This window comes from Bactrocera tryoni, chromosome 2 (genome assembly GCF_016617805.1).
Source record: "Bactrocera tryoni isolate S06 chromosome 2, CSIRO_BtryS06_freeze2, whole genome shotgun sequence".
NCBI classification, from domain to species: domain Eukaryota; kingdom Metazoa; phylum Arthropoda; class Insecta; order Diptera; family Tephritidae; genus Bactrocera; species Bactrocera tryoni.
The window spans coordinates 44,282,858-44,310,606 of record NC_052500.1 but is presented as its reverse complement, the minus strand read 5'-3'; the positions used below and the strand labels follow the sequence as shown (position 1 = coordinate 44,310,606).

The 27,749-nt window shown below is 40.3% G+C and overlaps 2 protein-coding genes across 6 annotated transcripts in view; one reads left to right on the top strand and one right to left on the bottom strand.

Moving 5' to 3' along the window:
• LOC120767309 (ER degradation-enhancing alpha-mannosidase-like protein 3) overlaps window positions 1-20,293 on the bottom strand; it is a 35,806-nt gene extending 15,513 nt beyond the window's left edge. The window contains exons 1-7 of one of the 5 annotated variants that reach the window (XM_040093232.1): window positions 20,045-20,293; window positions 19,954-19,968; window positions 19,483-19,662; window positions 19,280-19,426; window positions 2,199-2,617; window positions 1,254-2,048; window positions 936-1,198 (exon numbers count right to left, since the gene is read on the bottom strand). In XM_040093232.1, the coding sequence (XP_039949166.1) occupies window positions 936-1,198; window positions 1,254-2,048; window positions 2,199-2,617; window positions 19,280-19,426; window positions 19,483-19,662; window positions 19,954-19,968; window positions 20,045-20,112 (1,887 nt within the window). In that variant the 5' untranslated portion in view covers window positions 20,113-20,293. Of the gene's footprint in view, window positions 1-935; window positions 1,199-1,253; window positions 2,049-2,198; window positions 2,618-19,279; window positions 19,427-19,482; window positions 19,663-19,724 lie in introns of all 5 variants that reach the window. The other 4 variants (XM_040093234.1, XM_040093235.1, XM_040093233.1 and 1 more) reach the window with 4 other exon arrangements.
• A 2,432-nt stretch (window positions 20,294-22,725) lies between these two features.
• Window positions 22,726-24,630, top strand: LOC120767311 (tigger transposable element-derived protein 4-like). Its single transcript, XM_040093237.1, has 2 exons — window positions 22,726-23,761; window positions 23,820-24,630. The coding sequence occupies exons 1-2, from the start codon at window positions 23,389-23,391 to the stop codon at window positions 24,287-24,289; spliced, it is 843 nt and encodes a 280-aa protein (XP_039949171.1). The 5' UTR covers window positions 22,726-23,388; the 3' UTR covers window positions 24,290-24,630.
• The last annotated feature ends 3,119 nt before the right edge of the window (window positions 24,631-27,749 follow it).

Here is a 27,749-nt window from a genome sequence, read left to right as displayed (position 1 = left end):
TTTTGTACAAATATTCTACATATACATATATAGCTCTCGAATGACGTCGAGTTTTTCCAAAAAATTTAATTTTTCGTCCAAAATCGTCATTTTGGCTTGAAAATGGTACCAAAAATTGAAAAATTAAAAAAAAACTCGACGTCAATTGAAATATAAACTAACAAACTAAAGAAAGCATTTTAACTTTTTGGTTTCAGATGATCCAGTGATGCTGTAGGCTGGTCACCCCACAACAACTTTTTTTCGAAGTGCCTGCAGAGATCGACGATAAATCCGTTATTCCTCGCTATTTTTGATAAAACTTTTTTTAAGTATCCTTCAAATGTTGTACTTTCATATAATAATAAGTAAAATAAACCTACAGCAATAATTTTTTCTAAAAAAAATTCACGAAAAAAGGTCTTTTTTCGACAAAACAAACCTTAGGATAATTTGGTGAAATAAATTGCTTCCTGCAATCTTTCTGTAAGTTCTTAAGTACGAAAGATAATTCTACCACTACTACTTGTTAATGGACAAACCACTTCTAATGTTTGTCGGCAAGAGTTCGTGAACTGTTTAACAAGGATGTCCAGATTTTCGAACTTCCCATAAACTTTGAGAATGCGATATCGATTTTTCTAATAACACTGAATCTTTGTGTATAATGAGGATGAATCGGATTTGAGAATATCACCTATAATATAAGTGTGATTGGAAGTCATTGACGATTAGTCGAACAATGAATTCGGAATTCTCTCGCAACATTTTAAAAAATAAACACCTTAAGTTATTTTCTTGCCTTAGAGTCTGAAATGTTTGGTTACACCCGGACTTAGCCCTTCCCTATCAAATATATTTTTAAATGTTTAGTATGCTATTAGTTTACTGAGTTATACCTCTCCGCACTCCATAGATTCGGTTAATGTGAAATGATAGTGAAAAAGAAAACTTACGTTATAAAAACTATGAAAGAGGCGCACCTTGCCATCACCTAAGGACACCATTGTTATGCCCATGTCGTAAATAGCCCGCAAATGATCGGCATTACTTGCTTGAAAATCCAAAGCACGTAATCGCTTCCCGATAGGTACCCGGGGACAAGAACCCGTAATAAAATTGCGCAATGGTTTCCGAACTTTTTCTGGAAAAAGCTTATTTGACTTGGGACAAGTTCGCATAAAATCCAGAACGTTATGTTCATCAGTTTGCCTAAAGCCTGTAATTTGTATAACAATTAATATTTATGATGGAAATTTTAATAGTATTATTACTGAAAGTTGTGTTCCCGAGCTGTGCGATAGTTAATGGTAGCAGATGTGCCTCTGTAGTGAAAACAAATTCATCGACATCAACTACTAAATCATGTGGTTCCGAAAATAACAAATACAGATATTTAAATGTTTCTGAGAGTACAAAAGAATCCATGCGATCTTCGTGTTTTCCAGTGCGAACGTCGTTTACAGCCGCATATCCACATGGAACCTTTGCATATTTCTGAAGAGTTTTTAATGCTTTTTTGCCCACTTGAAGGTAATGATGATCACCAGTAGCTCGAAAAAGAAAATATGTTGATTCTATAAACTCGGGCCGAAGGTGGTGTTGTCCCCAGTGAATTTGAAAATCGACAGTAAAAGCTTCTGGTATGAATGTGTGCATTTGCATTACTTGATAAAGCATTTCGTGTGTTTGAACAGCTGGTTTAATGTCTCCAGATAGAACTTGGAGACCAGGCCAGAAAGCAAGTAATGAATCCATGAAGTTGCGTGACTTTGCATGAGGCCTATGCATGAGTACATCCAAAAGCATAGGTCCTTCGCTAACATATTTCATTACTGCATTATAATGACGGTTAAAACGAGCCAAATATTTATCGTCACCAAGTAGAACGTAAGATTTAAATAAGTATTCATAGTATGAATCAATACCGGCTCCTACACCTGAATCTCGACGTACCCAATCTCCCGAATGAATGTTTAGGACGGTTCCCATTAAATCAGAGCCCCTGTGCCGTAGCTTCCAAAGCGCATCCATGGCTTTATGAGCACGTGCTTCAAATACAGGATCACCTGTGTAAAAAATTAGATAAAAAGGAGTAGAAATAAATTTGTAAATTTTGAAATAGCCGAAAAAGTCGACAATTAATAAATTACTCTTGCAATAATAAAAGCAAGGTATGAAAAATAATTAATGACGCTATAGCCATATGACATACATACCAGACAAACGTGATAAAGCCGCGAATTCTAATAAAATAGTTCCAGCGCATGCTGTACATGTTTCACGTGATTTTTTCAGCTGCTCATCTTTAATGCCATGACGCAGATTGACTCGAGCATGTGGTATTCCTGTTGATGTATTAAAAGCTGGGAGTAAGCGATAACCTAGATCACGCGCCATTTCCAACATTTCCCCGCTGTACCATAGCATTATACCACGACTTTTTTGGATGTGCTCCGCCAAAACATGTGCCGAAAGTAAGCCACCCACCATCCGTATATTTGTTTCAAAAACGGAAACTATTATATCGCTATCGAATTGTACATCTTGAATTACTAACCGAACGGCTCGTTCGAATTCATCGAAATCTTCAAGTAATACCAATGTGTCAATGGAATCAACTAGAGTCATTGAAAAACTAAAAGAAAAAATAGAATTAAAATCATTATTGTTGTAATGCACCGTTATCTAAGGTCTTTTGGTGAAGTGTAGCTGGGTATAGTCATCGACCTTTATCTAACAGGAGGCTCAGGGTTACAATAGGATCGACATATAAGACGGATATTAGATAAATTTGCTTAAACTTATATTGGGTTTGTCTGATAGAGTGTAGATATGAACGCATTCTAGCAGCTTTATGGCTGGAAACTAGGTTTATTGTGTATCTATACCTCAAAAGAAGAGACTTCTTGATATAGTCTGGAATGTGGTGTTTTGGCATCATTGTAATGTCGACCTGATTGGTGCCGGGTAACAATGTTGTATTCTTTGTCCTAGTGACGAATTTACTGACATTATATTACTGTGTCTACTCATATATAAGAATCACTTCAGTGTTTGCTTTTGCTTATTAACAATGAAGTGGGGTACTAAAGAAAACCGTATGGTGGTAGTTAATTAACATATACTGATGATTAAAAGTCGCCGTCTTATGCTCCTCGCAATGTTTAAAAAACAAATAAAACGAGAAAATATTTGCAACACAAATTTAATTTTAGCATTCTTCTTGGAACCTACAATTCAATTGAATATATTTGATCCCAAAATATATTATTTTATGATTTGCCTTATTTACAAAAACAACTATACTCTCTTTAAAGTTAATTTTTCTTGTTAACAAAAGTTACCATCACTGCACTCGTCCTTGTCTTTAAGAAAAAATAGGAATCAAATAAAAATAATTTGGCCTCTGAAACTTCTACTATAACTGTAATATGGTTATTTTCAAAATGATCTGCCACAATAAAGACTGTTTGTGAGAAAAGTTTAAAACGCCGCGTTTAAATAAAAAAAATTAGCCAAAAAAGAAAAGAAACGGGGAGCGAAAAATTATCTTGAATGCTTATAAACAGCAAAAAAACTATTCGGAAGTGTTAATTAGTTAAAGGGCCCGAACAACAATTAACGATATTATAAATCGGTTCAAATGACCCAGATTTTGAGAGAAGTGGAAGACCGCCTGCGCTATCAGAACAGGACAAACGGGAAGTAGTAAAGGTAATAAAAAAAAGCCCAAAACTCTATCATCGAAGATAGCTGCAGTGCTGGATGAAGACCTTGGTACGGCTTCTCACCCTCGCACTTTTTGTAGAGCATTATATAGTGATGTGTACAATGGCAACAACCCCGAGCATACAGCAGAAATTGTTCAATTGTGGGTATTTAAACTCCACTTCAATCCCCCGAATTCAACCTGATCGAACATTTATGAGACCACTTCGACGCGTTCGAGAACTCCACGTTTCATTAAAAGATGGGCTAAAGCCAATACTTCTTGAATAAGGGATGACAATTAATTCAGATGTTACGAAAAAATTAGTTCATTCAATACAGAAACGTTTACAATAAGTTATTAAAAAATTCGTAAACATATGTACATCATAATTAAAACATACATATTATATTTACTTCGCCTATATTGAAGTTATATGTATACATACTTATGTATATATGGTGACTTTTGTGAATTATAATTATTAATTTTTTTGTACAATAAGTGAAGTAAAAAAAAATGAAATGAAATGTTGTTTCAGCTGAGAATATGAACTTTTGCATTTTTAATATTTTATGGCCGTAGTCACTCTTCAAACATTGTTTTTATTTTAAACCAGTTCAGCCATAAGGGAATTTCCTTAAGAAAGGAAATTATGTTCAAAGAAATGGTTATATCGACTAAGTGGTCATTTATGATAAAACGTTAGGCACATTTGACCAGGAAATATCCTTTTTATAAGAACAAATATCAGATGTTGTAGTTTGGCCTCTTGTAAACGCCTCTACACCTCTTCACTCCTGGTAAGAAGAGGGTAATACTAGGGGAAAAAATTTACCAGCAATATATTTTAAAGGCGTGGTAAAGCAGTTACACTCAGAGAGCTTTAGATCTTTCATCAAGATTTTGCTTCAGCACACTGACTTAAAAGCAATATTCTTGGTTTCATAGACAATTTCTTCAAGCCCTCCTCCCGTAGTACATATCGCGGTGTGTAGGGGCGAAACAAAAATTGGCTCCAATGCTATTGGCTTAGTTGCCGCAATTCCTTTCACTGTAATATCCGCACACTCATTATTCTTGATGCTTTATTTATGACAACTCTGTTAAGCAGTGCACTCCAGTGGTATTGTTGATTTGATTTCAAGGATGGAGATTGGCTGAAGGACCGCTTCACAGTGATTCGCCTGGATCATTGTAGGCGGACAAAAGTCAATGTAAACAGTCAAATAATTGACAGTACTTTGATTATAACAACCCTTGATATGTCACAATTTTAAGTAAGAATTGCGCAAAATATTCTAATACGGTTAACTACAACAAGTTTAATCGAAGTGATACGGTGTTATCATTCTTATGTTTTCAATTTAAATAATAAATACAATATAAATAGTGATTTAACAAGGTTTGCAGAGGAAAACACGACTGCTGATGAATGGACTTTAATTTAGATGGTATGTATGTTTATTTTATGCAATTTAATACTTGGTTTGCGTTTAGCTAATACGTTGTACGGGGTTTTGAAAAATCATATAAAAATGTTTCGTGTTCTTTTTATTTTCAAATTTTTAACGTATGCAACTTTTTTTATCCACATATATCCAAGCTAATGTTTGAATATTGTATAACGGCAACCTTAAGCTATACAATGACCTTTGATCGAGTACCACATCTTTCCCCCATAATTTTTAATTATTTTTTTTCCAGATCGAGTTTGCTCTATTTCAAAAATGGAGTTATTTGAAGAATGGCGAAAATGTAAAATAGAGCAAAATTCCCGGTTAGTGCATTATGTTTTCACAAAATTTAGTGATACAGATGTAACGCCTGATACACAGAAGGATATAAAGTTAAAAATTTCGAGTGTTTCGTCAAATTTTCCAAAAAATGGACTGAAGCAAATATGATGATTGAACGTTTTTTAAACAAAAATCGCAGTTGGTTAGAAGGAGCAGATTTACAATTTCACTACAAATGATAATATTAGGTCTGTTCGTAGAAAAACCCCTTTATTAGTCAGCACGTTTCTCATTAGTTGAAATGTAATGGACTTACAAACAGATTTCTATGCATTTTAACCAATGAAAAACGCGATGATTAGTAAGAGATTTTCTACGAACACACCTATTATTGTTATTATAATTTTCTCTACGTTCAAATAAATGTTATTGTGTGTTCTGATATTTAAAAAAATAATTAAATATATTTTTTACAAAATTCTTTGTTTTCTACACGTAAATCTAAAAAAATATATTAATTTTTCAATGAAACTTAAGATAATTAATCAACACGACCAAAATAATTAAATTTCAAACTAAAATATTTTTGTCCCCCTAGCTTGTATTAAACGATACACTGTGCGCTTGGCTATCCCAGAGAATGAAAATAAGTTCAAGCTAATTTTGTAAATTCACGAATTAATAATTAATTAAAAATTTAAATGAAAACTTTCGCCAAAATATTTAAAAGACAGTATTAGGAAAATATTTTAATCATATTTAAACAAATACGTATCGTTAAACTAATTAGAAATTAAGCGGATAAAGAAATCAACTAATATGATGGCGATGTTTTCAGTAATAGTTTTTTTTTTAAGTGTACAAATATGCCAAATAACGTAACATCATTTTTCACCAATTTCCAGAAGAAGATAAATAGCGTATAAATGGTAGAAAACCGTGCAATTAATGAAACAGTTATTTTCAACACTTAAAATACCGAAATTCAAAATGCCGACACATCAAAATACCGACAAAATTTAAATATGCAGCTAAGTCAAAATACCGACAAATCAAAATGCCGACATGTGGAAAATATTTTATAGTGTCCGTAAATTTACATTGTAAACAGCAAAAGGGAACTCGCCCCCCTTTCTACCGAAGCACAGAAAGAAGAATCTACTGAAGTTGTTGTTTTAACGGTTATCAGTCCCCGTTAGGATGGTAAGGGTTATCTGTGTTGTCATCGACGTCATCTAACGGAGGCCCAGGAAACGTGCTGTTTCGACGGGGTCGGACCAAAGAGAAAAGGGTGTTAGATGAGTGGGGTTTGTAGGGCATGCAAAGAGGTGGTCAGTGTCAAGCGGAGACTCATTGCATGCAGAACATACATTGGGTATGTCTGGGTCAATTCTGGATAGGTAGGAGTTTAACCTGCTACAATATCCAGAACGAAGCTGCGCTAGGGTCACTCGCGTTTCTCGCGGCACTCGAGCTCTTTGCCTACGATAGGTGGTAGTTTGACTTCAAGAATGCCATTCACGGGAAGGGAGTCGGTGAAGGCGTTAATGGCTCCACTGTGAAAGGCGGTCAGTACCTGTGGAAAGTCAGTTGCGTCCGAAGCCCGGTCGGCGTACCGTACGAAGTGGTCGACGTAGTCAAGGAAGGACCTTTTGATGCTCCAAGGAGTTCCGCGCCAAGCAGATGGCTGCAAGGATGATTTCTACGAAAACAACATCATCAAACACTACATCAAAAGGCATCCCGTCGTGGTCCGGAGTACAATATTCTGGCAGGTCTGGAGTTTCCTCATCTGCGTACCACTGCATCAGGCGACCATATAGGTGTTGCGTAGTTGAGGACCGGCCGGCCGATTGCCTTGTATGTTGCCAACAACGTTTCTTTATCTTTTCCACTTCTGCTGCCGGCTGGCGACTTGAGGATTTTGTTGCGGCTCTGTAACTTGGCAATAATCGCGGTCGTATGGCATGTGAAGAAGCATAGACTATCGAAGGTTACAATTTAAATCTTCGGGTTATTTACAGTCGGAATTTTCACGCCATCGACTGCAATATTAAGTTCAAGTCTATACTCCTTCGTCTAGTTCGTAAAAATGGTCCCTCTGGATTTGGTGGGGGAAAGTGTGAGGTTCCGTGCAGTGAGGAAACGAGAAATGTCAGAGCGGTAGCTGTTTACTTTCGAACACGTCATCGATTCCATTGACCGACGTCAATGTCGTGCAATCATCTGCGTACGAGCTTATGGAAACTCCCTCTGGCTGCGGGAGTTTCGAGATGTAAAAATAAATTAAACAGTAGCGGGGAGAGGACACCTCCCCCTGGTTAATTCTTCTCAGTTTAGATTTAGTTCATAGTCCACCTCTTCAGTCCTGGAGGAAGCGTGGTTTTCTCAATGTCCTGCAGTAGCGTTGTGTGATTGACCGTGTCAAACGCTTTTGACAGGTCCAACGCTACGAGGATCGTTCTTTCGCAGGGTGGTTTCTGGTTGAGGCCACGAACTATCTGGGCGTTTATGACGCTAAGTGCTGTGGTGGTGCTGTGCACTTTTCAGAATCCATGCTGGTGGTTGGCTAGGCTCAGGTGGTGAGTGAAGGTCGGGAGTAACAAGGCCTCAAGTGTCTTCACTACTGGGGAGAGGAGAGTTATCGGTCGATAAGATTCCCCTTTGTTGGCGGGTTTCCCAGGTTTCAGTAGTGGGACCACTCTTCCGACTTTCCACACATCGGGTATTTGAAGAGTGGTCAGCGACAGATTGAGGACCTTGGTGAGATATCCTACTCCCGTCGAGCCTAGATGCTTTAGCATTAGCATGTTGATTCCATCAGGGCCAATGGATTTAGATGATTTAGCTTTTTTGATGGCACCCTGAACATCCTCATCGGTGAAAGTAAGTGGCGCGCCTTCGTTTGGCATTTTGCGCAGCCGTCGGTTAACACATCGTTTAGCTTTGTCTACCGAAGGGTGCAGTGTAAATTGCCGGCTAAAATAGCTCGCGCACTTCTTCGGGTCCGAAGAGGCATGACCATTGAATTGAACTTCAACTCGGTCGTCTTGTCTCTTCGGGTTAGACAGAGCTTTGACAGTAGCCCAAAGCTTACTCACTCCGGTGGAGAGGTTACTGGACTTCAGGTGCTCTATCCATTTCGTCCGCTTATGTTGGTTTACCATTCGCCGAATCTCCAAATTGAGATCCCTCATTCGGGGATCCACGGGATCGGCTTGGCGTAAGGTGTCGCGCTCATTAACTAAAACGGCTGGTTCGGCTGGGAAATCGGGGTGGATTTCCGCTATTCTTCCAGCCGGGATGAAGCGAGCGGTAGCTGCTGCGATCACCTTGCGGAATCGACGTTCGCCAACGCATACGTCCATAGGAATGGGTAGAGCGTTAAAGGTGCTCTCAGTAAAATCTCTGTAGCCGACCCAGTTAGCTTTATTAAAGTTAATGAAGATACGGTTGCCCACAGATACGAAATCGGGAGGTTTGTCGATCGAGATAATTATGGACAGATGGTCTGATGAGAGAGTTAGCATATGTCGCCAGGTTATGCTATTTATCAGACCACCGCTAGCAACAATAATGTCGGGCGAGCTATTACAGGTGCCCATAACTCTGGTGGGGACTTCGTCATTTATTGTGCAGAATGTCGAATCGTCAATCTGTTCCGCCAACTCCATCCCTACGTGGTTAAGTCAGAGTGGGAGCTATGTTGCCTGTCTGAGCTCCTAGGGACCGTAGAGGTCCTCTGTTGGCCACTCGGGGTGAGCGGCGGCGCAGCACGCGAACTATGTGCAGATTGCACAGCCGTAGAGGCTGGTGTCACAGTATTGCGTAGGCAACATGGGGCCACGTAACTCGTGGTCCACTCCCTATGAGTCTTAAGGCCTGAGCAGGTCTTAAGATGGCTCCATCCATTGCATGTATTACACCTGATCGAGGTGGAGTTTAGATGGATCCTTTTAGCGCAAACGCAGCAGAAAAATTCCTCCGGGCCCGGGTTGAACTTAATGCCAGCACGAGTCAGGAGGATACGGAGCAACCTTGCTGCAAGGCATTGCTCCAATGATGACAAACACAAATTAACACTCACCGATCCACGGCGTTAGATCGCCGAAAAAACAGCCCTTGGTCGGATAAATTCCGAGTCAATTCCGGTACGTAGAACCGGCTGTCGTGGGAAAATTCTACTGATTAAGGGTTATCATTCTGAGCGTGTTCGTGGTCGGAAGCCGCAGGGTCTCGAACGTACAACGCCACCTCTCATGAAATACACATAGTATTATTTTGTTTTGAATTACTCAACTAAAGTTCAGAAATTTAACATTTGGTTGGTGGTGTTTCATACTTTGCGATCTAGGAACTATATTAACCATTTTTATACCCTGAACAGGGTATATTAAGTTTGTCACGAAGTTTGTAACACCCAGAAGGAATCGTCGGAGACCCTATAAAGTATACATATAAATGATCAGTATGTCGAGCTGAGTCGATTTAGCCATGTCCGTCTGTCCGTCTGTCTGTATATATACGAACTAGTCTCTCAGTTTTTAAGATATCGTTTTGAAATTTTGCAAACGTCATTTTCTCCTCAAGAAGCTGCTCATTTGTCGGAACGGCTGATATCGGACCACTATAACATTTAGCTGCCATACAAACTGAACGATCGGAATCAAATGCTTGTATGGAAAACTTTCACATTTGACAAGATATATTCACGAAATTTGGTATATGTTATTTTCTAAGGCAACAATGTAATCTCCGAAGAAATTGTTCCGATCGGTTAACTATAGCATATAGCTGCCATATAAACTGAGCGATCGGAATCAAGTTCTTGTATGAAAAACTTTCACATTTGACAAGATATATTCACGAAATTTAGTATATGTTATTTTCTAAGGCAATAATGTAATTTCCGAAGAAATTGTTCAGATCGGTTAACTATAGCGTATAGCTGCCATACAAACTGAACGATCGGAATAATTCCCACGACAGCCGGTTCTACGCACCGGAATTGACTCGGATTTCATCCGACCAAGGGCTGTTTTTTCGGCGATCTAACCCCGTTTGGATCGGTAAGTGTTAATTTGTGTTTGTCGTTACTAGAGCAATGCCTTGCAGCAGGGTTGCTCCGTATCCTCCTGACTCGCGCTGACATTGAGTCCAACCCGGGCCCGGAGCAATTTTTCTGCTGCGTGTGCGCAAAACAGCTCCATCCAAACTCCACCTCGGTCAGGTGCAACACATGCAATGGATGGAGCCACTTAAGACCTGTTCAGGCCTTAAGACACATAGGGAGTGGACCACGCGTTACGTGGCCCCATGTTGCCTGCGCAATACTGCGACCCAAGCCTCCACGGCTGTGCAATCCGCACACAGTTCGCGCGCCGCGCCGCCACCCAATCCAAGTGGCCAACAAAGGACCTCCACGGTCCCTAGGAGCTCAATCAGGCAACATAACTCCCCCTCTGACTTGTCCCCCCCCCAACCTTCATCCCGCTCCAATCCTCGTGCGAGAGCCAACCAGCAGCTCTTGGTCCCTCGCACAGTCTGTTCCGTGTGTCAGGCCGTCATACGCCGGAATGTGACATCCGTCAAGTGCAATTCTTGTACTGGCTGGTGTCATTTTTCGACGTGTTCCGGCCTGCGCACCACACGTGAGTGGAGTGACTCATACGTTGCCCCATGCTGCAGGAGTCTGGCCCCGCAACTCACAACAGTCCTCGCCTATTAACACCCCAGCGCGACAACCGCCCCTGCGGGTACTACAGCTGCAACAACTTCCACCCACACGTCACTCCCTCACCCCCAGGATCACACACGGACACCCGCGACAAACTCGACTACTTCAATTTAACTGCAACGGACTCCAGAGTAAGATCGAGGAGATAGTTGCACTTATGAATCGGGAACGTCTATCGATAGCTGCGGTCCAAGAAACCAAGTTAAACAGCCGCTCAGATCTTCTGAGTTGTGCAGGTTTCAACGTTATACGTAAAGATCGCGAGCGAGATAATGGTGGTGGCCTAGCTTTCATATTGCACAACACCGTGCAGTATCGTCTAATCGATGTAGACATCGACCCCAGGGATACTACCCTAGAATATCAGGGTACAGCTATCCGGTCAGGCGATGTCGAGCTCGAAATATTTAATATATACATCCCTCCAGTTACATGTTGCCCAACAGGATACCACCCGAACATAGGTGCGCTACTTCGTGGTGAAAACCGTTTGGTACTAGGCGACTTTAACGCGCACCACGATCTTTGGCATTCCTGCCTGTCAAATGATCGTAGGGGGATGGAGCTGGCGGAACAGATTGACGATTCGACATTCTGCACAATGAATGACGAAGCCCCACCAGAGTTATGGGCACCTGTAATAGCTCGCCTGATATTACCATTGCTAGCGGTGGTCTGATAAACAGCATAACCTGGCGACCTATGCTAACTCTCGCATCAGATCATCTGCCCATAATTATTTCGATCGAGAAGCCTCCCGATTTTGTTTCTGTGGACAACCGCACCTATTTTAACTTTAACAAAGCTAATTGGGTCGGCTTCACAGAATTTACTGAGAGCACCTTCAAAGCTCTACCCATTCCTATGGACGTATGCGTTGGCGAACGTCAATTCCGCAAGGTGATCGCAGCAGCTACCGCTCGCTTCATCCCGGCTGGAAGAATCGCGGAAATCCGCCCCAATTTCCCAGCCGAAGCAGCCGTTTTAGCTAATGAGCGCGACACCTTACGCCATGCCGATCCCGGGGATCCCCGAATAAGGGATCTCAATCTGGAGATTCGGCGAATGGTAAACCAACATAAGCGGACGAAATGGATAGAGCACCTGAAGTCCAGTAACCTCTCCACCGGAGTGAGTAAGCTTTGGGCTACTGTCAAAGCTCTGTCTAACCCGAAGAGACAAGACGACCGAGTTGAAGTTCAATTCAATGGTCATGCCTAGCCTAGCCAACCACCAGCATGGATTCCGAAAAGTGCACAGCACCACCACAGCACTTAGCGTCATAAACGCCCAGATAGTTCGTGGCCTCAACCAGAAACCACCCTGCGAAAGAACGATCCTCGTAGCGTTGGACCTGTCAAAAGCGTTTGACACGGTCAATCACACAACGCTACTGCAGGACATTGAAACAACTACGCTCCCTCCAGGGCTAAAGAGGTGGACCATGAACTATCTGAGCGGTCGCCAGTCATTCGTACTATTTCGAGGTAAAACATCTAAACTGAGAAGAATTAAACAGGGGGTTCCGCAGGGTGGTGTCCTCTCCCCACTACTGTTTAACTTCTACATCTCGAAACTCCCACAACCACCAGAAGGAGTTTCCATAACCTCGTACGCTCATGACTGCATGATATTGGCGTCGGGCAATGGAATCGATGACGTGTTCGAAAGTAAACAGCTACCTCTCTGACATTTCTCGTTTCCTCACTGCACGGAACCTCACACTTTCCCCCACCAAATCCACAACGGCCATATTCACAAACTGGACGAAGGAGTATAGACTTGAGCTTAACATTGCAGTCGACGGCGTCAAAATTCCGACTGTCAATAATCCTAAGATTTTAGGTGTAACATTCGACAGTCTATGCTCCTTCTCTGCTCATACGACCGCGATTATCGCCAAGGTACAGAGCCGCAACAAAATCCTAAAGTCGCTAGCCGGCAGCACATGGGGAAAAGACAAAGAAACGTTGTTGGCAACATACAAGGCAATTGATCGGCCGGTCCTTAATTACGCAGCTCCTATGTGGTCGCCTGGATGCAGCGGCACGCAGATGAGGAAACTGCAGACCTGCCAGAACACTGCACTTCGGACCACGACGGGATGCCTTTTGATGTCTCCCATTGAACACCTTCACAGCGAGGCGCTTATGCTCCCTGTTAAGGAGCATAATGAACTCCTCTCCAAGCAGTTCCTGCTGGGATGCTTTCGCAGAAATCACCCCTGCAGTCATCTGCTTGAAGCGGAACCGCCTCCTAGGAGCATCAAAAGGTCATTCCTGGATTACGTCGACGACGTCGTACAGTACGCCGACCGGACTTCGGACGCAACTAACTTCAGACAGGTACTGACCGCCATTCACAGCGGAGCCATTAACACCTTCACCGACTCCCTTCCCGTGAATGGCGTTCTTGGAGTTAAACCACCACCTATCGCAGACGAAGAGCTCCAGCTGCCGCGAGAAACGCGTGTGACCCTTGCGCAACTTCGTTCTGGATACTGTAGCAGGTTAAACTCCTACTTATCCAGAATAGACCCTGACATACCCGACGTATGTCCTGCATGCAACGAGTCTCCGCATGATACTGACCACCTCTTTGCATGCCCCACAAACCCCACCCAACTAACACCCTTCTCCATTTGGTCCGACCCCCTCGAAACAGCACGTTTCTTGGGCCTACCGTTAGATGATATCGACGACAACACAAATGACATTTACCATCCCAACGGGGATTAGATTTCCGTTAAAACAACAACAACAACATCGGAATAAAGTTTTTGTATGGACCACTTTCACATTTGAAAAAATATATTGACGAAATTTGATATATGTTATTTTTTAAGGCAACAATGTAATCTCTAAAAAACTTGTTTAGAACGGATTACTATAGCATATAGCTTCCATACAAAATGAACACATAGTTACTAACAGAAATGCACCTGTGAAGGGTATTTAGCTTCGGTGCAACCGAAGTTAACGTTTTTTCTTGTTTGATTAAATGTAGTTCCTTATTTTAAAATTTCTTCTGTCCGTATTTGGAATTTTCGGCAACTCGATTGGTCGGTATTTTGATTAGTCGGTCTTGTCGGCATTACATTATACACCCCCAATTAGTGTGTAATTTTGCAAATTGGATACAATAATATCTATGTATGTCGTTTGCTCATTCTTTCGAAACGACTTTTGCCTTCATTTTTCGTGGACCGCCTCCTTTTTCGCAATTTTTTCGGACCTTGCAAATTTTAAACGTCTAATATTCTTTATCTGAACAACGTTTTGCTCGACCTGTTTTCTACATAAATTAAAACATTATCTACATTATTAATTATCATAAGAAATATTCATTCCACAGATCTAATCAAGCCAATATTACCACATACTACGCTATTTTAATATAACATTTTCTGTTTATGAAATTATTTTGCGCTTGATGATTACTTTGTCATTAAGAACGAGGCACGCTATTTACGCATTTCAAATTACAGGTTATTTTAAAAGTCGGCCGTGTTATCCGTATGCAAAAAAAGTTACCACATATGTATATCAAAAATTTCCAAAAAACAATACTATTGTTTCAAAACAAAATATTTGATTCTATTTTATTGTCTGTAATTGCATATTTTTAATTTGCTGCGATTTAGAATAGCATCCCCCAATTTCGGGGATTTTTGAGGAGGTCGTCCAGATCAAGAATATTTGCCGCTGACTTATAGTTTTTGAGATATTTGCATTTAAAGTTCAAAAAATCAACTATTTAAAATGCGTGTTTCTCCGATTTATAAAGCATTTAACACTTATTTTTAACTTTAAATCCACTAACACTTCACTAATTCGTTTCTAACCATTTATTTTATATTAAATAGTGCAAAAATAACTTTTTAACATTTAACTTTTGTTCAAATATTTTTGTTCACACAAAAAAAAAAGTGTTGCATTCGGGAATGTAATTCTAAAATTTACCATTTTAAATAAGAAATATAGTGCAAGTACATGCTAGCTTTACTTTTATCTATTTTTTGTCACCATTTACGAATATAGCTTATTCGCAATTCCCACGACAGCCGGTTCTACGCACCGGAATTGACTCGGATTTCATCCGACCAAGGGCTGTTTTTTCGGCGATCTAACCCCGTTTGGATCGGTGAGTATTAATTTGTGTTTGTCGTCATTAGAGCAATGCCTTGCAGCAGGGTTGCTCCGTATCCTCCTGACTCGCGCTGGCATTGAGTCCAACCCGGGCCCGGAGGAATTTTTCTGCTGCGTATGCGCAAAACGGCTCCATCCAAACTCCACCTCGGTCAGGTGTAACACATGCAATGGATGGAGCCATCTTAAGGCCTGCTCAGGCCTTAAGACCCATAGGGAGTGGACCACGCGCTACGTGGCCCCATGTTGCCTGCGCAATATTGCGACACAAGCCTCTACGACTGTGCAATCCGCACACAGTTCGCGCGCCGCGCCGCCACCCAATCCAAGTGGCCAACAAAGGACCTCCTCGGTCCCTAGGAGCTCAATCAGGCAACATAACTCCCCTTCTGACTTGTCCCCCCCCCAACCTTTATCCCGCTCCAATCCTCGTGCGAGAACCAACCAGCAGCTCTTGGTCCCTCGCACAGTCTGTTCCGTGTGTCAGGCCGTCATACGCCGGAATGTGACATCCGTCAAGTGCAATTCTTGTACTGGCTGGTGTCATTTTTCGACGTGTTCCGGCCTGCGCACCACACGTGAGTGGAGTGACTCATACGTTGCCCCATGCTGCAGGAGTCTGCCCCCGCAACTCACAACAGTGGCGTCGCCAACCAACACCCCAGCGCGACAACCGCCCCTGCGGGTACTACAGCTGCAACAAATTCCACCCACACGTCACTCCCTCACCCCCAGGATCACCCACGGACACCCGCGACAAACCCGGCTACTTCAATTCAACTGCAACGTACTCCAGAGCAAGATCGAGGAGATAGTTGCACTAATGAATCGGGAACGTCTATCGATAGCTGCGGTTCAAAAAACCAAGTTAAACAGCCGCTCAGATCTTCTGAGTTGTGCAGGTTTCAACGTTATACGTAAAGATCGCGAGCGAGATAATGGTGGTGGCCTAGCTTTCATATTGCACAACACCGTGCAGTATCGTCTAATCGATGTAGACATCGACCCCAGGGATACTACCCTAGAATGTCAGGGTATAGCTATCCGGTCAGGCGATGTCGAGCTCGAAATATTTAATATATACATCCCTCCAGTTACATGTTGCCCAACAGGATATCACCCGAATATAAGTGCGCTACTTCGTGGTGAAAACCGTTTGGTACTAGGCGACTTTAACGCGCACCACGATCTTTGGCATTCCTGCCTTTCAAATGATCGTAGGGGGATGGAGTTGGCGGAACAGATTGACGATTCGACATTCTGCACAATGAATGACGAAGCCCCCACCAGAGTTATGGGCACCTGTAATAGCTCGCCGGACATTACCATTGCTAGCGGTGGTCTGATAAACAGCATAACCTGGCGACCTATGCTAACTCTTGCATCAGACCATCTGCCCATAATTATTTCGATCGAGAAGCCTCCTGATTTGGTTTCTGTGGACAACCGCACCTACTTTAACTTTAACAAAGCTAATTGGGTCGGCTTCACAGAATTTACTGAGAGCACCTTCAACGCTCTACCCATTCCTACGGACGTATGCGTTGGCGAACGTCAATACCGCAAGGTGATCGCAGCAGCTACCGCTCGCTTCATACCGGCTGGAAGAATAGCGGAAATCCGCCCCAATTTCCCAGCCGAAGCAGCCGTTTTAGCTAATGAGCGCGACACCTTACGCCATGCCGATCCCGGGGATCCCCGAATACGGGATCTCAATTTGGAGATTCGACGTATGGTAAATCAACATAAGCGGACGAAATGGATAGAACACCTGAAGTCCTGCAATCTCTCCACCGGAGTGAGTAAGCTTTGGGCTACTGTCAAAGCTCTGTCTAACCCGAAGAGACATGACGACCGAGTTGAAGTTCAATTCAATGGTCATGCCTCCTCGGACCCGAAGAAGTGCGCGAGCTATTTTAGCCGGCAGTTCACACTGCACCCTTCGGTAGACAAAGCTAAACGATGTGTTAACCGACGGCTGCGCAAAATGCCAAACGACGGCGCGCCACTTACTTTCACCGGTGAGGAGGTTCAGGGTGTCATCAAAAAAGCAAAATCCTCCAAATCCATTGGCCCTGATGGAATCAACATGCTAATGCTAAAGCATCTAGGCTTGACGGGAGTAGAATATCTCACCAAGGTACTTAATCTGTCGCTGACCACTCTTCAAATACCCGATGTGTGGAAAGTCGGAAGAGTGGACCCACTACTGAAACCTGGGAAACCCGTCAACAAAGGGGAATCTTATCGCCCGATAACTCTCCTCTCCCCAGTAGTGAAGACACTTGAGGCCTTGCTACTCCCGACCTTCACTCACCACCTGAGCCTAGCCAGCCACCAGCATGGATTCCGAAAAGTGCATAGCACCACCACAGCACTTAGCGTCATAAACGCCCAGATAGTTCGTGGCCTCAACCAGAAACCACCCTGCGAAAGAACGATCCTCGTAGCGTTGGACCTGTCAAAAGCCTTTGACACGGTCAATCTTACAACGCTACTGCAGGACATTGAAACAACTACGCTCCCTCCAGGGTTAAAGAGGTGGACCATGAACTACCTGAGCGGTCGCCAGTCATCCGTACTATTTCGAGGTAAAACATCTAAACTGAGAAGAATTAAACAGGGGGTTCCGCAGGGTGGTGTCCCCTCTCCCCACTACTGTTTAATTTCTACATCTCGAAACTCCCACAACCACCAGAGGGAGTTTCCATAACCTCGTACGCTGATGACTGCACGATATTGGCGTCGGGCAATGGAATCGATGGCATGTGTTCGAAGGTAAACAGCTACCTCTCCGATCTTTCTCGTTTCCTCACTGCACGAAATCTACACTCTCCCCCACCAAATCCACAGCGACCATTTTTACCAACTGGACGAAGGAGTATAGACTTGAGCTTAACATTGCAGTCGACGGCGTCAAAATTCCGACTGTCAATAATCCTAAGATTTTAGGTGTAACTTTCGACAGTCTATGCTCCTTCTCTCCGCATTCGACCGCGATTATCGCCAAAGTACAGAGCCGCAACAAAATCCTCAAGTCGCTAGCCGGCAGCACATGGGGAAAAAGACAAAGAAACGTTGTTGGCAACATACAAGGCAATCGGCCGGCCGGTCCTCAATTACGCAGCGCCCATATGGTCGCCTGGATGCAGTGGCACGCAGATGAGGAAACTTCAGACCTGCCAAAATACTGCACTCCGGACCACTACAGGATGTCTCTTGATGTCTCCGATTGAACACCTCCATAGTGAGACGCGCATGCTCCCGGTTAAGGAGCATAACGAACTCCTCTCCAGGCAGTTCCTGCTGGGATGCTTTCGCAGAAATCACCCCTGCAGCCATCTGCTTGGAGCGGAACCGCCTCCTAGGAGCATCAAGAGGTCATTCCTGGATTACGTCGAAGACGTCGTACAGTACGCCGACCGGACTTCGGACGCAACTAACTTTCGACAGGTACTGACCGCCATTCACAGCGGAGCCATCAACACCTTCACCGACTCCCTTCCCGTGAATGGCGTTCTTGGAGTTAAACCACCACCCATCGCAGACGAGGAGCTCCAGCTGCCGCGAGAAACGCGTGTGACCCTTGCGCAACTTCGTTCTGGATACTGTAGCAGGTTAAACTCCTACTTATCCAGAATAGACCCTGACATACTCGATGTATGTCCTGCATGCAACGAGTCTCCGCATGACACTGACCACCTCTTTGCATGCCCCACAAACCCTACCCATCTAACACCCTCCTCCCTTTGGTCCGACCCCGTCGAAACAGTACGTTTCTTGGGCCTACCGTTAGATGACCTCGGCGACAACACAAATGATATTTACCATCCCAACGGGGATTGAATCTCCGTTAAAACAACAACAACATAGCTTATTCTAATGGAGTTATTAGAAAAATGTATTAGATTAAGGACCTATTTATATTTAAATATTTTTTAATTCGATAAATAATACAACTTACTTTCCCAAAATGTCATCCATATCGCCTCGGGAAGGCGTAACACCTCGATATCTACCTTTACAGGAAAGTGGCATTAATTCATCGGCAGGATAGGCATTGTCCATATATGCCCGGTATGCATGATAAAACATGTCTCTAGCTTCATTCCTTGTAATATAGTGTTAATTGTAAGATAAATTTAATTTTTAGAATATTTTGCTTACCTCAATTCTACGCGTTCTTTTCGGGACATATTTTGAGTTGGTATACTTTCACTTAAGGTCAAAGCAACAAAACTGGTCAAGGCTAATATACTAAGCCCAATCACATTGTAATTTAAATATATTGAAAGGTTTTTTATATTCATGTTGAATTTGAGATAGGACGACTTCTTTAAATAAGAGCTGTTTAAATCAAATTTTGTTTTAGAAAAAATAATGTGGACAAAGTAATTTTACATACATACATACATATGTACAAACATATATCAGTATGCTCTTATTATTAATATTAATTCGAGTATTTTTCGGTTACATTAATATTGACGGTGAACGATAACACTCGGGACGTGCATATGTATTGAATAAATTAGGTGGATTAAGATTTTTAAAAATTGTTTTTCTTGCCATTAATCACCACGTCACGTTATAAAATTGTTTGAATGTTATTTTTCAAAAGTTACGCGTAAGACTTACATTGAATAGTTTAATCTGCTTAAAAAAGTTTTCTTTAAACAACTTATTATCAAATGTATTTACAAAAATATGGAAAATAACATTTTATTACATGAAGAACGCGAGCCATCGGTTGCTAATAACGATGCTACTAAATAACAAATATATTATTTTTTCCATAAATATTTAAAAATGGCGTCCTGAAGTTTAAATCGAAAGTTTTATATGTTAACAAAGTTCTGCACGCGAACATTTATGTCCAATAACTCTGCTACATCACAACTTTTATTTACTTCCCACTTTTAGATTAGCTGGCAAATAATTTATTATAAGCGGTTAGCACAGCTGTCAACATAGATAACGCTGTCAATAAGCTCAGTGTTGCCATATCAAGCATAGATAACATATCAAGGTTTGTTTTATATATCTCATATTATTTTAAAGATGACATTGTACATATCGATTCCTCCATGCACACTGACAGACGAGCAAAATTAATGCACCTAACAGCCCTATTCTCATGTCCTCACAAAAGTCACCAACCTAACTACAATGATGTTTCTCACTATAGTGAGGGTTACCTTAAAGTGAAAGCAGCCATCATAATACAAAACATCTGTGTTTGTTTTGTTTTACATCAATATTTGACATTTTTTAAAAAATATTTGAGTGTTATGGATGTTATGTTATAGCATGGAGGAACTGTTCTTTGTGTATGCGGCAATTGTTGAGGAGGGGGAATCGGGGGTAGGAGGAAAATTTTGAAGGGTTTACGAGACTACCCTTTACTATGCAAGACACAACAATTATAAATACATTTCAATTCCCAAAATTGCTATGTAAAGTACTTATAGGTGAATTGGTGCCGCATGATGTGCAGAAGTCGAGTATGTATATCTTTTGATCTGCGTTTCCTGGCGTGTTTGCATTTTTACGGGCATGGCTCTTACCAAAAATTCGTTGGTAATAGTTATATGCTCTCTATGAGCCAGTCCTCTGTGTCTAGAGCTCTGCACTTTATTTCGAAATTAATTATGGATGTTAAGGGCAGTGAAATTTATTTCCCTTCAAGCGCGCAGGATGTTTCAGATACAAAGAAGGGGTAAGAAAAATAGAGATAAATAAATAAAAATAAATATAAATAAATAAATAAATTTTCTCTTAAAGATTTTGCACGAAATTTGGGATCAAGGGCACAATATTGGGATTGTTTCACCCTCAAGCACAGACGCATACATACATATCTTTATTATCCATTTGTGTTTTTGTTATTATGGATGTTAAGGGCAGTGAAATTTATTTCCCTTCAAGCGCGCAGGATGTTTCAGATACAAAGAAGGGGTAAGAAAAATAGAGATAAATAAATAAAAATAAATATAAATAAATAAATAAATTTTCTCTTAAAGATTTTGCACGAAATTTGGGATCAAGGGCACAATATTGGGATTGTTTCACCCTCAAGCACAGACGCATACATACATATCTTTATTATCCATTTGTGTTTTTGTTTGTTTATTTTTATTAAAACAGCTTTTTGACAGCAAAAAGCTTTTTACCTCACGTGGTGACTTTTTTAAGCTTTTTTCTTATGAGGTTTGAGCAAGAATAGCCTCACAAAATATGCCTCACAAGAAATCTCTCAAATTTTTCCATTCGCCCATATTCGACACACAAATCCATTTTGCGTTCGTTCTTCACAGAGTTAACATGTGCGACAGGCAAGCGGAACATTTCTTGGAATTTATTTCTAATGTAGCATTTTTATCTATTTCTTTGTATTTCGTTAATAAGTTATTCCAACTTTTATTTTTCTTACACTATACATATGTATGAGCGCTTAGGCAAAAAACGAAAACTTTGAAGCGTGATTTCTCGGTTTTTCATTTTTACGATTATTCTTAAGGGCAGGATAGAAAAAAAACTAAACGTCGTATGGAATTAGGGCAAAGTTTATTATCATTGGCATAAAATTATCTTCTATTTAAACTAAAAAAAAAATATTAAGAAAAATCAAGTTTTAACATATTTTTAAACAGCATGAAGTAAAATTTTTTTGATCAAAAGCCACTATTTATTCAATTTTTAATTACATTTTAAATTTCACACTTTTTCTTGGAATTTTCTTAGTTTAACTAAAAGAGAAATTAATAAAAAATATGAATCTCTTTGAATTTTTTGTTTCCGATAGAAATTGCGACCTGCATCCTGCCCGCCGTCCGAAAAATGTACATGCGAGATGCCTCGGGTAATTGCTTCCCAAAGGCAGAATATCAAAGATTTCGTATCCAAAAAATTTGTGAAAGATGTTCAAATATATAACTATAAAGCCTAGAAATTTCGCTTCAATCAATTATTTCTTTCCCTCCCAAAAAAATCCTCAAATAAATCGATTTTTTGAAGCCTCGAAAGCAGGCTCTCCCCTTAACACTTGCCATTGTCCGCGATCTGCACTGTTCGGCGACACGAGAGAATTGAGATTTTGTGCGCCAACAACGCCACACACGATACACATGTTCGCGCACTGATCATGTTCGGTACGCGAACAAGCCCATACACGATAAACCGCAAGCGCACACATACCGATCGAACGCACTTGTGTGTTCGTGTATTGGCGCTTTTAAACAACACTAATGGGCATTGAAATTTTATGGTGACAGACGGCAGACTTGTGCATTTAGACAGCTGATAGTGAAATTTCTTCATTTATTAAAAACAAAAAGTGAAATAAAAGTGTGCGAAAAGTTAAGAATATTGGAAAAATGGATAGCAAACATACTTGCACATACAGTGTAATCCATTTATAATGGACTCGCTTAAGATGGAAACTCTGTTATTATGTACCTCTTTGTCAAGTCCCAGTTCAAACATATGTAAAAAACTCGGTTAAAATAGACTCGGTTATAATGGACTTCGGTTGTAATAGACAATAAAATCGGATTTTGTCCATTATAACCGAAGCTTTCAAAATCAAATTTCAAAACAAACTTGGCAATCAGCTGGCAATTAGCAAAATTTTGTACTTCCCCGAATTCGATCAAGAGATACAATCAGTCTCTGCAGCAGAAAATGTTCATTTTTTCTTAGAAATAAGTCAAAGAAGGCAAACAACTTCTGCGGTGGGCTGAAAGTGACGTTCGTTGGCTTTTCATTGAGAGTTGTTAATTTAATGAAAAATGTCGGAAAAAAATAAAAAGCGAGCATTTACATTGCATGAAAAATATACAATAATATGCGAAATTGAAGGACTAACTTCCCAAGCTGACATTTGCTTGAACAAAAACCTAAAAAAAACAGACTGTTTCGAACATATGGATTAATTGGGAAAAAATTAAAAATGATTGGAAAGTCAACGACAAGAGAAAAAAAATAAGATTTGCGACACATCCTCAAGTTGATGAATTACTGTTTAAATGGTTTCAGCAGAAAAGGGCCAATAATTTTCCAGTAAGTGGTCCAATGCTAACGATGAAAGCCAATGAATTCGGAGAAGCTGTCGGTGCTAATTTTAAATGCAGTTCCAGATGGCTAGACAGACTTAAAAAGAGGCATAATATTTGCTTTGGCAAAATTTGTGGTGAATCGGCTTCTGTGGACCAAAGTGTTACAAATGACTGGCTATTACAAACCTGGCCTACAACAAGTAACAATTATTCCATGGATAACATTTTTAACGCGGACGAAACGGGAATTTTCTATAAGATGCTGCCTGACAAAACACATAAGATCAAGGATGAAACATGCAGTGGTGGAAAAATGTCTAAAGAAAGAATAACTGCCATGATTTGTGCTAATGCATCGGGCACGGTAAAACGGAAATTATTGGTTATTGGTAAGTTTTAAATACAATTTAATACAATCCGCTGTTTCTGAACAATGTCTGCTTTCAGGAAAATATAACAACCCCAGATGCTTTAAAAACGTTAAAACTTTGCCGGTAGATTATTGTGCTAACAACAAATCCTGGATGACTTCTCAGACCTTTACTGACTATTTAAAGAAATGGGATTGTGAACTTATAAAAGCCAAGACTAAAATTTTGCTATTAGTATATAATTGCCCTGCTCACCCTCAAGTTCATCTTCACAACATTAAACTACATTTCCTTCCGCCTAATACTACATCGGTTCTTCAGCCTATGGATCAAGGCGTCATTAATAGCTTGAAACAATCTTATAGAAAGCAGCTTCTGATGAAAATTATGGACCTTCCTGAAGAAGCAAAAGCTGTGAATCTTTTAGATGCTGTCAATATGTTAAGTGTTGCATGGGAAAGTGTCTCTAAGGAAACCATAAGAAACTGTTTCCGACATGCTGGTCTGGTAAAAGACATTCCTAATGGATTAGGTTTTGACCCGTAGGACGATGAACCTTTAAGCAAAATTATCGAAATTAATAACGTAGTGGTTTTAAGCAAGTTTGATGAATATTCAAGGATTGACGAGAATATTATAGCCACAGAAGAACACTCAGACAATGACTTAATTCAAGACTTTCTGCATGAGCTTGAAGAAGACTCCGGTGATGAAGATTGATGAATAAAAATAGAAGACGCTATGAATTATTCTAGGAAACTGAAGCTATATTTTTGACAAAAAGAGAATAGTTCAGATGCAATCAATTTGCTCAATAAACTCAAAATCAAACTACAAATAGATTTTGCCAATAAGGCATTCACCCAAAAGAAAATCCCTGACTTTTTTCAAAAGACTTAATTAAATTTATTATTTTCTTAATTTTGTATTTTTATTCATAAACTTTATTGCTTTAATAAAAAAACACATTGAATTTACTTTTTGAGTTAAAAATTTTACATTCTGATTAGATGGACACTCGGTTATAATGGACAATTTGACATGGTCCCGTGGAATCCATTATAACCGGATTACACTGTAATTTAATTAGCGATATAAAAACTGTTTACCTCTGAAGCTGTAAACACAACTGTCAAACAACAGCAGAAACCAGCCATTTTTGGGTTGCCTACTCAAATTTGGTAAATTCAGCTAAATGCACGGAATCCTTGTGCATTACAAACATGTAATGTAAATTAAGCCCGCTAATGCATATTAGCGCTGTCGTCTGTCAGGGCTATTATGGTTCGATTACGCCGTTTTCGTTCATTTCACGTATGGTTTGTCTTGAATTCTGAAAACATAGAAAGCCACACGACATGGCAGCACGACAGTGAACTGTAAATGGCGTCGGTAATCCTACTACATGAACATTTGTAAGAAGGTAGCGACAAAACAATGGCTGACATGTACACAAAACAACACAGCTGTCCAATTTGTTTGTACACAATTTATTTTGTTCAAAGTGAAATATTTTATGAAAAAAATAGGTAAATAGGAAAATATTTTTGTCTTAAATTATCAATTGTTATTACAAATGATATAACAGAGCTATCTTATGCTTTTATTTGTAAAATAACGTCAGGTTTGTCAGAGCTTTGAATAATTTTGCATTTTACATATTAGTGTCATCACTCCTCTCTACTGTCAACTCTACAGTCGTCGGCAAATTCAAAAATACTTATAAGTTAGCGAGAGCGACAACTCAGAGCCTGCAGTCGTATAGTCGTGCAGCTGTCTAAATAACTGTGTCCATAAGAACATGTGTATTTTAATATTTGACAGATGTCGCTTGCAGTCTTTCGCGCTTTAAGTGTTCAGCACATCATTTTTTACTAAAGGAACGCAGATTGGCAGATTGGATTTGTTTTATCAAAAATGGTTAAGTATCTAAGAAGAAGTTGATTAGCCTTATTTTTATGGTTCGCCGCTAGGTTCTTGGTTCATGCGTTAATGCGATATGTCGTTTAGGCCAATGGAATCTTCCTTAATATGTACATTTTTCACAATATAATCCGGCCTCAGTCTCTTGACGCTGTCCTAATATAGCTTTTTTTATTACATTATTTCTTACTGTACACTTCCATTTATATAATTTACAACATCTCTAACTATGCAGCACCTTCGCTCATTACATTATCTAGTACTCATAAACTCATACATACATCTTACAATACATATTCACATTATTTGTGCTACAACCGAAATCAAGATTTAATTTTCATTTGTATAGTATGTAATTAGATTATTATATGGGGATTCTGTTGCTCTTGCAAGATTGCACGATGACACAAAATAAACATGAGTACAATTCACAATCTGGTGCAAATGTCATATTTGCAATTGCAAATTTTGTTAGCGTTACAATACACATGGGTTTTGGCATATTTTACAGACTTTCCAAATAATTTGCTGCGTGTGTTTGTTGTTGTGCAGTTGCATCAAGCGGAAAATTCTGCAATTCGTGTACTGTGTAAGGGTTTTGCAAGAGCAAGAGAATACCCCTTATGTATTTCAATAAAAAATCGTTTGCAATTTTGGTAAATGCAATTATCGCTTGAACTCATTAAAGTGCTATAGCTAATACGATTACCAGGACAACGTCAATCAGCAAATTGACAAGCAAAAAAGGTTTTAGCAACTTCTTCTTAATTGGCGTAGACACCGCTTACGCGATTATAGCCGAGTTAACAACAGCGCGACAGTCGTATCTTCTTTTCGCTACGTGGCGCCAATTGGATATTCCAAGCGATGCCAGGTCCTTCTCCACTTGGTCCCTCCAACGGAGTGGAGGTCTTCCTCTTCCTCTGCTTCCCCCGGCGGGTACTGCGTCGAATACTTTCAGAGCTGGAGTGTTTTCATCCATCCGGACAACATGACCTAGCCAGCGTATCCGCTGTCTTTTAATTCGCTGAACTATGTCAATGTCGTCGTATATCTCGTACAGCTCATCGTTCCATCGAATGCGATATTCGCCGTGGCCAATGCGTAAAGGACCATAAATCTTTCGCAGAATTTTTTTTCTCGAAAACTCGTAACGTCGACTAATCGGTTGCTGTAATTAGCAACTTCTAAGACCTGATGATAGTATAGATGGCGCTAAAGTTATCAAGCTCTTAAAAAATCACCCGATATAAAATATAATCCAGGGTTCAAGTGCAGCGAAATATCGAGAAAATCATCTAATCGGTATGCACAACACTCCATACGAATTAAAGTCAACAGTTCACAACAGTATTATAGGATAATTGCTTTTAAATTTTGATAGTCGGCAAGAGCAGCTCAACTGCTTCACAGTTCCCTGGGATATCACTATGCAATGCAATATGAAAGTTTCAGACGAAAAGTCAAAATTTTTTCAAGACTCAGTGAGTATTTTGGGCACATAATTAAACACAATAGGATTACAGTGAATCCGAAAAAGATGGAAACAATAAAAAACTTTCGACTTCCAAAAGCACTTAAGGAACTAATGTAATTTTTAAGATTAGCCAGTTAATATACCTTTCACTTTTCATTTAAGAGGGGACCAATGATTGATTAGAAAAAATCAGAGCGCTAAAGTAGTAAGAAAATTAGAATGCACCGAAAAAAATTAAAATTTCTCCAAACCATTTGATTTAATTACTGATGCAAGTAACTTTGCAATCAGGGCAGTTCTCTCTCAAAATAAACAAACAGAATTATAGCACATACGAAAAATAACTGCTAGCCATAATTTGGTCACTTCAAAAGTTACGGGGTAGCAAATTTATGGCCTCAGTTATGCATATTTAGTATAGACAAGCATTGCATATAAAACATAGTTTCAGTATAATTCTCACAAGGCGTAGAATTGATAGTTTTTAATATTTGTGATATCTTCTTCTTCTTAATTGGCGTAGACACCGCTACGTGGCGCCAATTGGATATTCCAAGCGTAGCTAGGTCCTTCTTCACCTGGTCCTTCCAACGGAGTGGAGGTCTT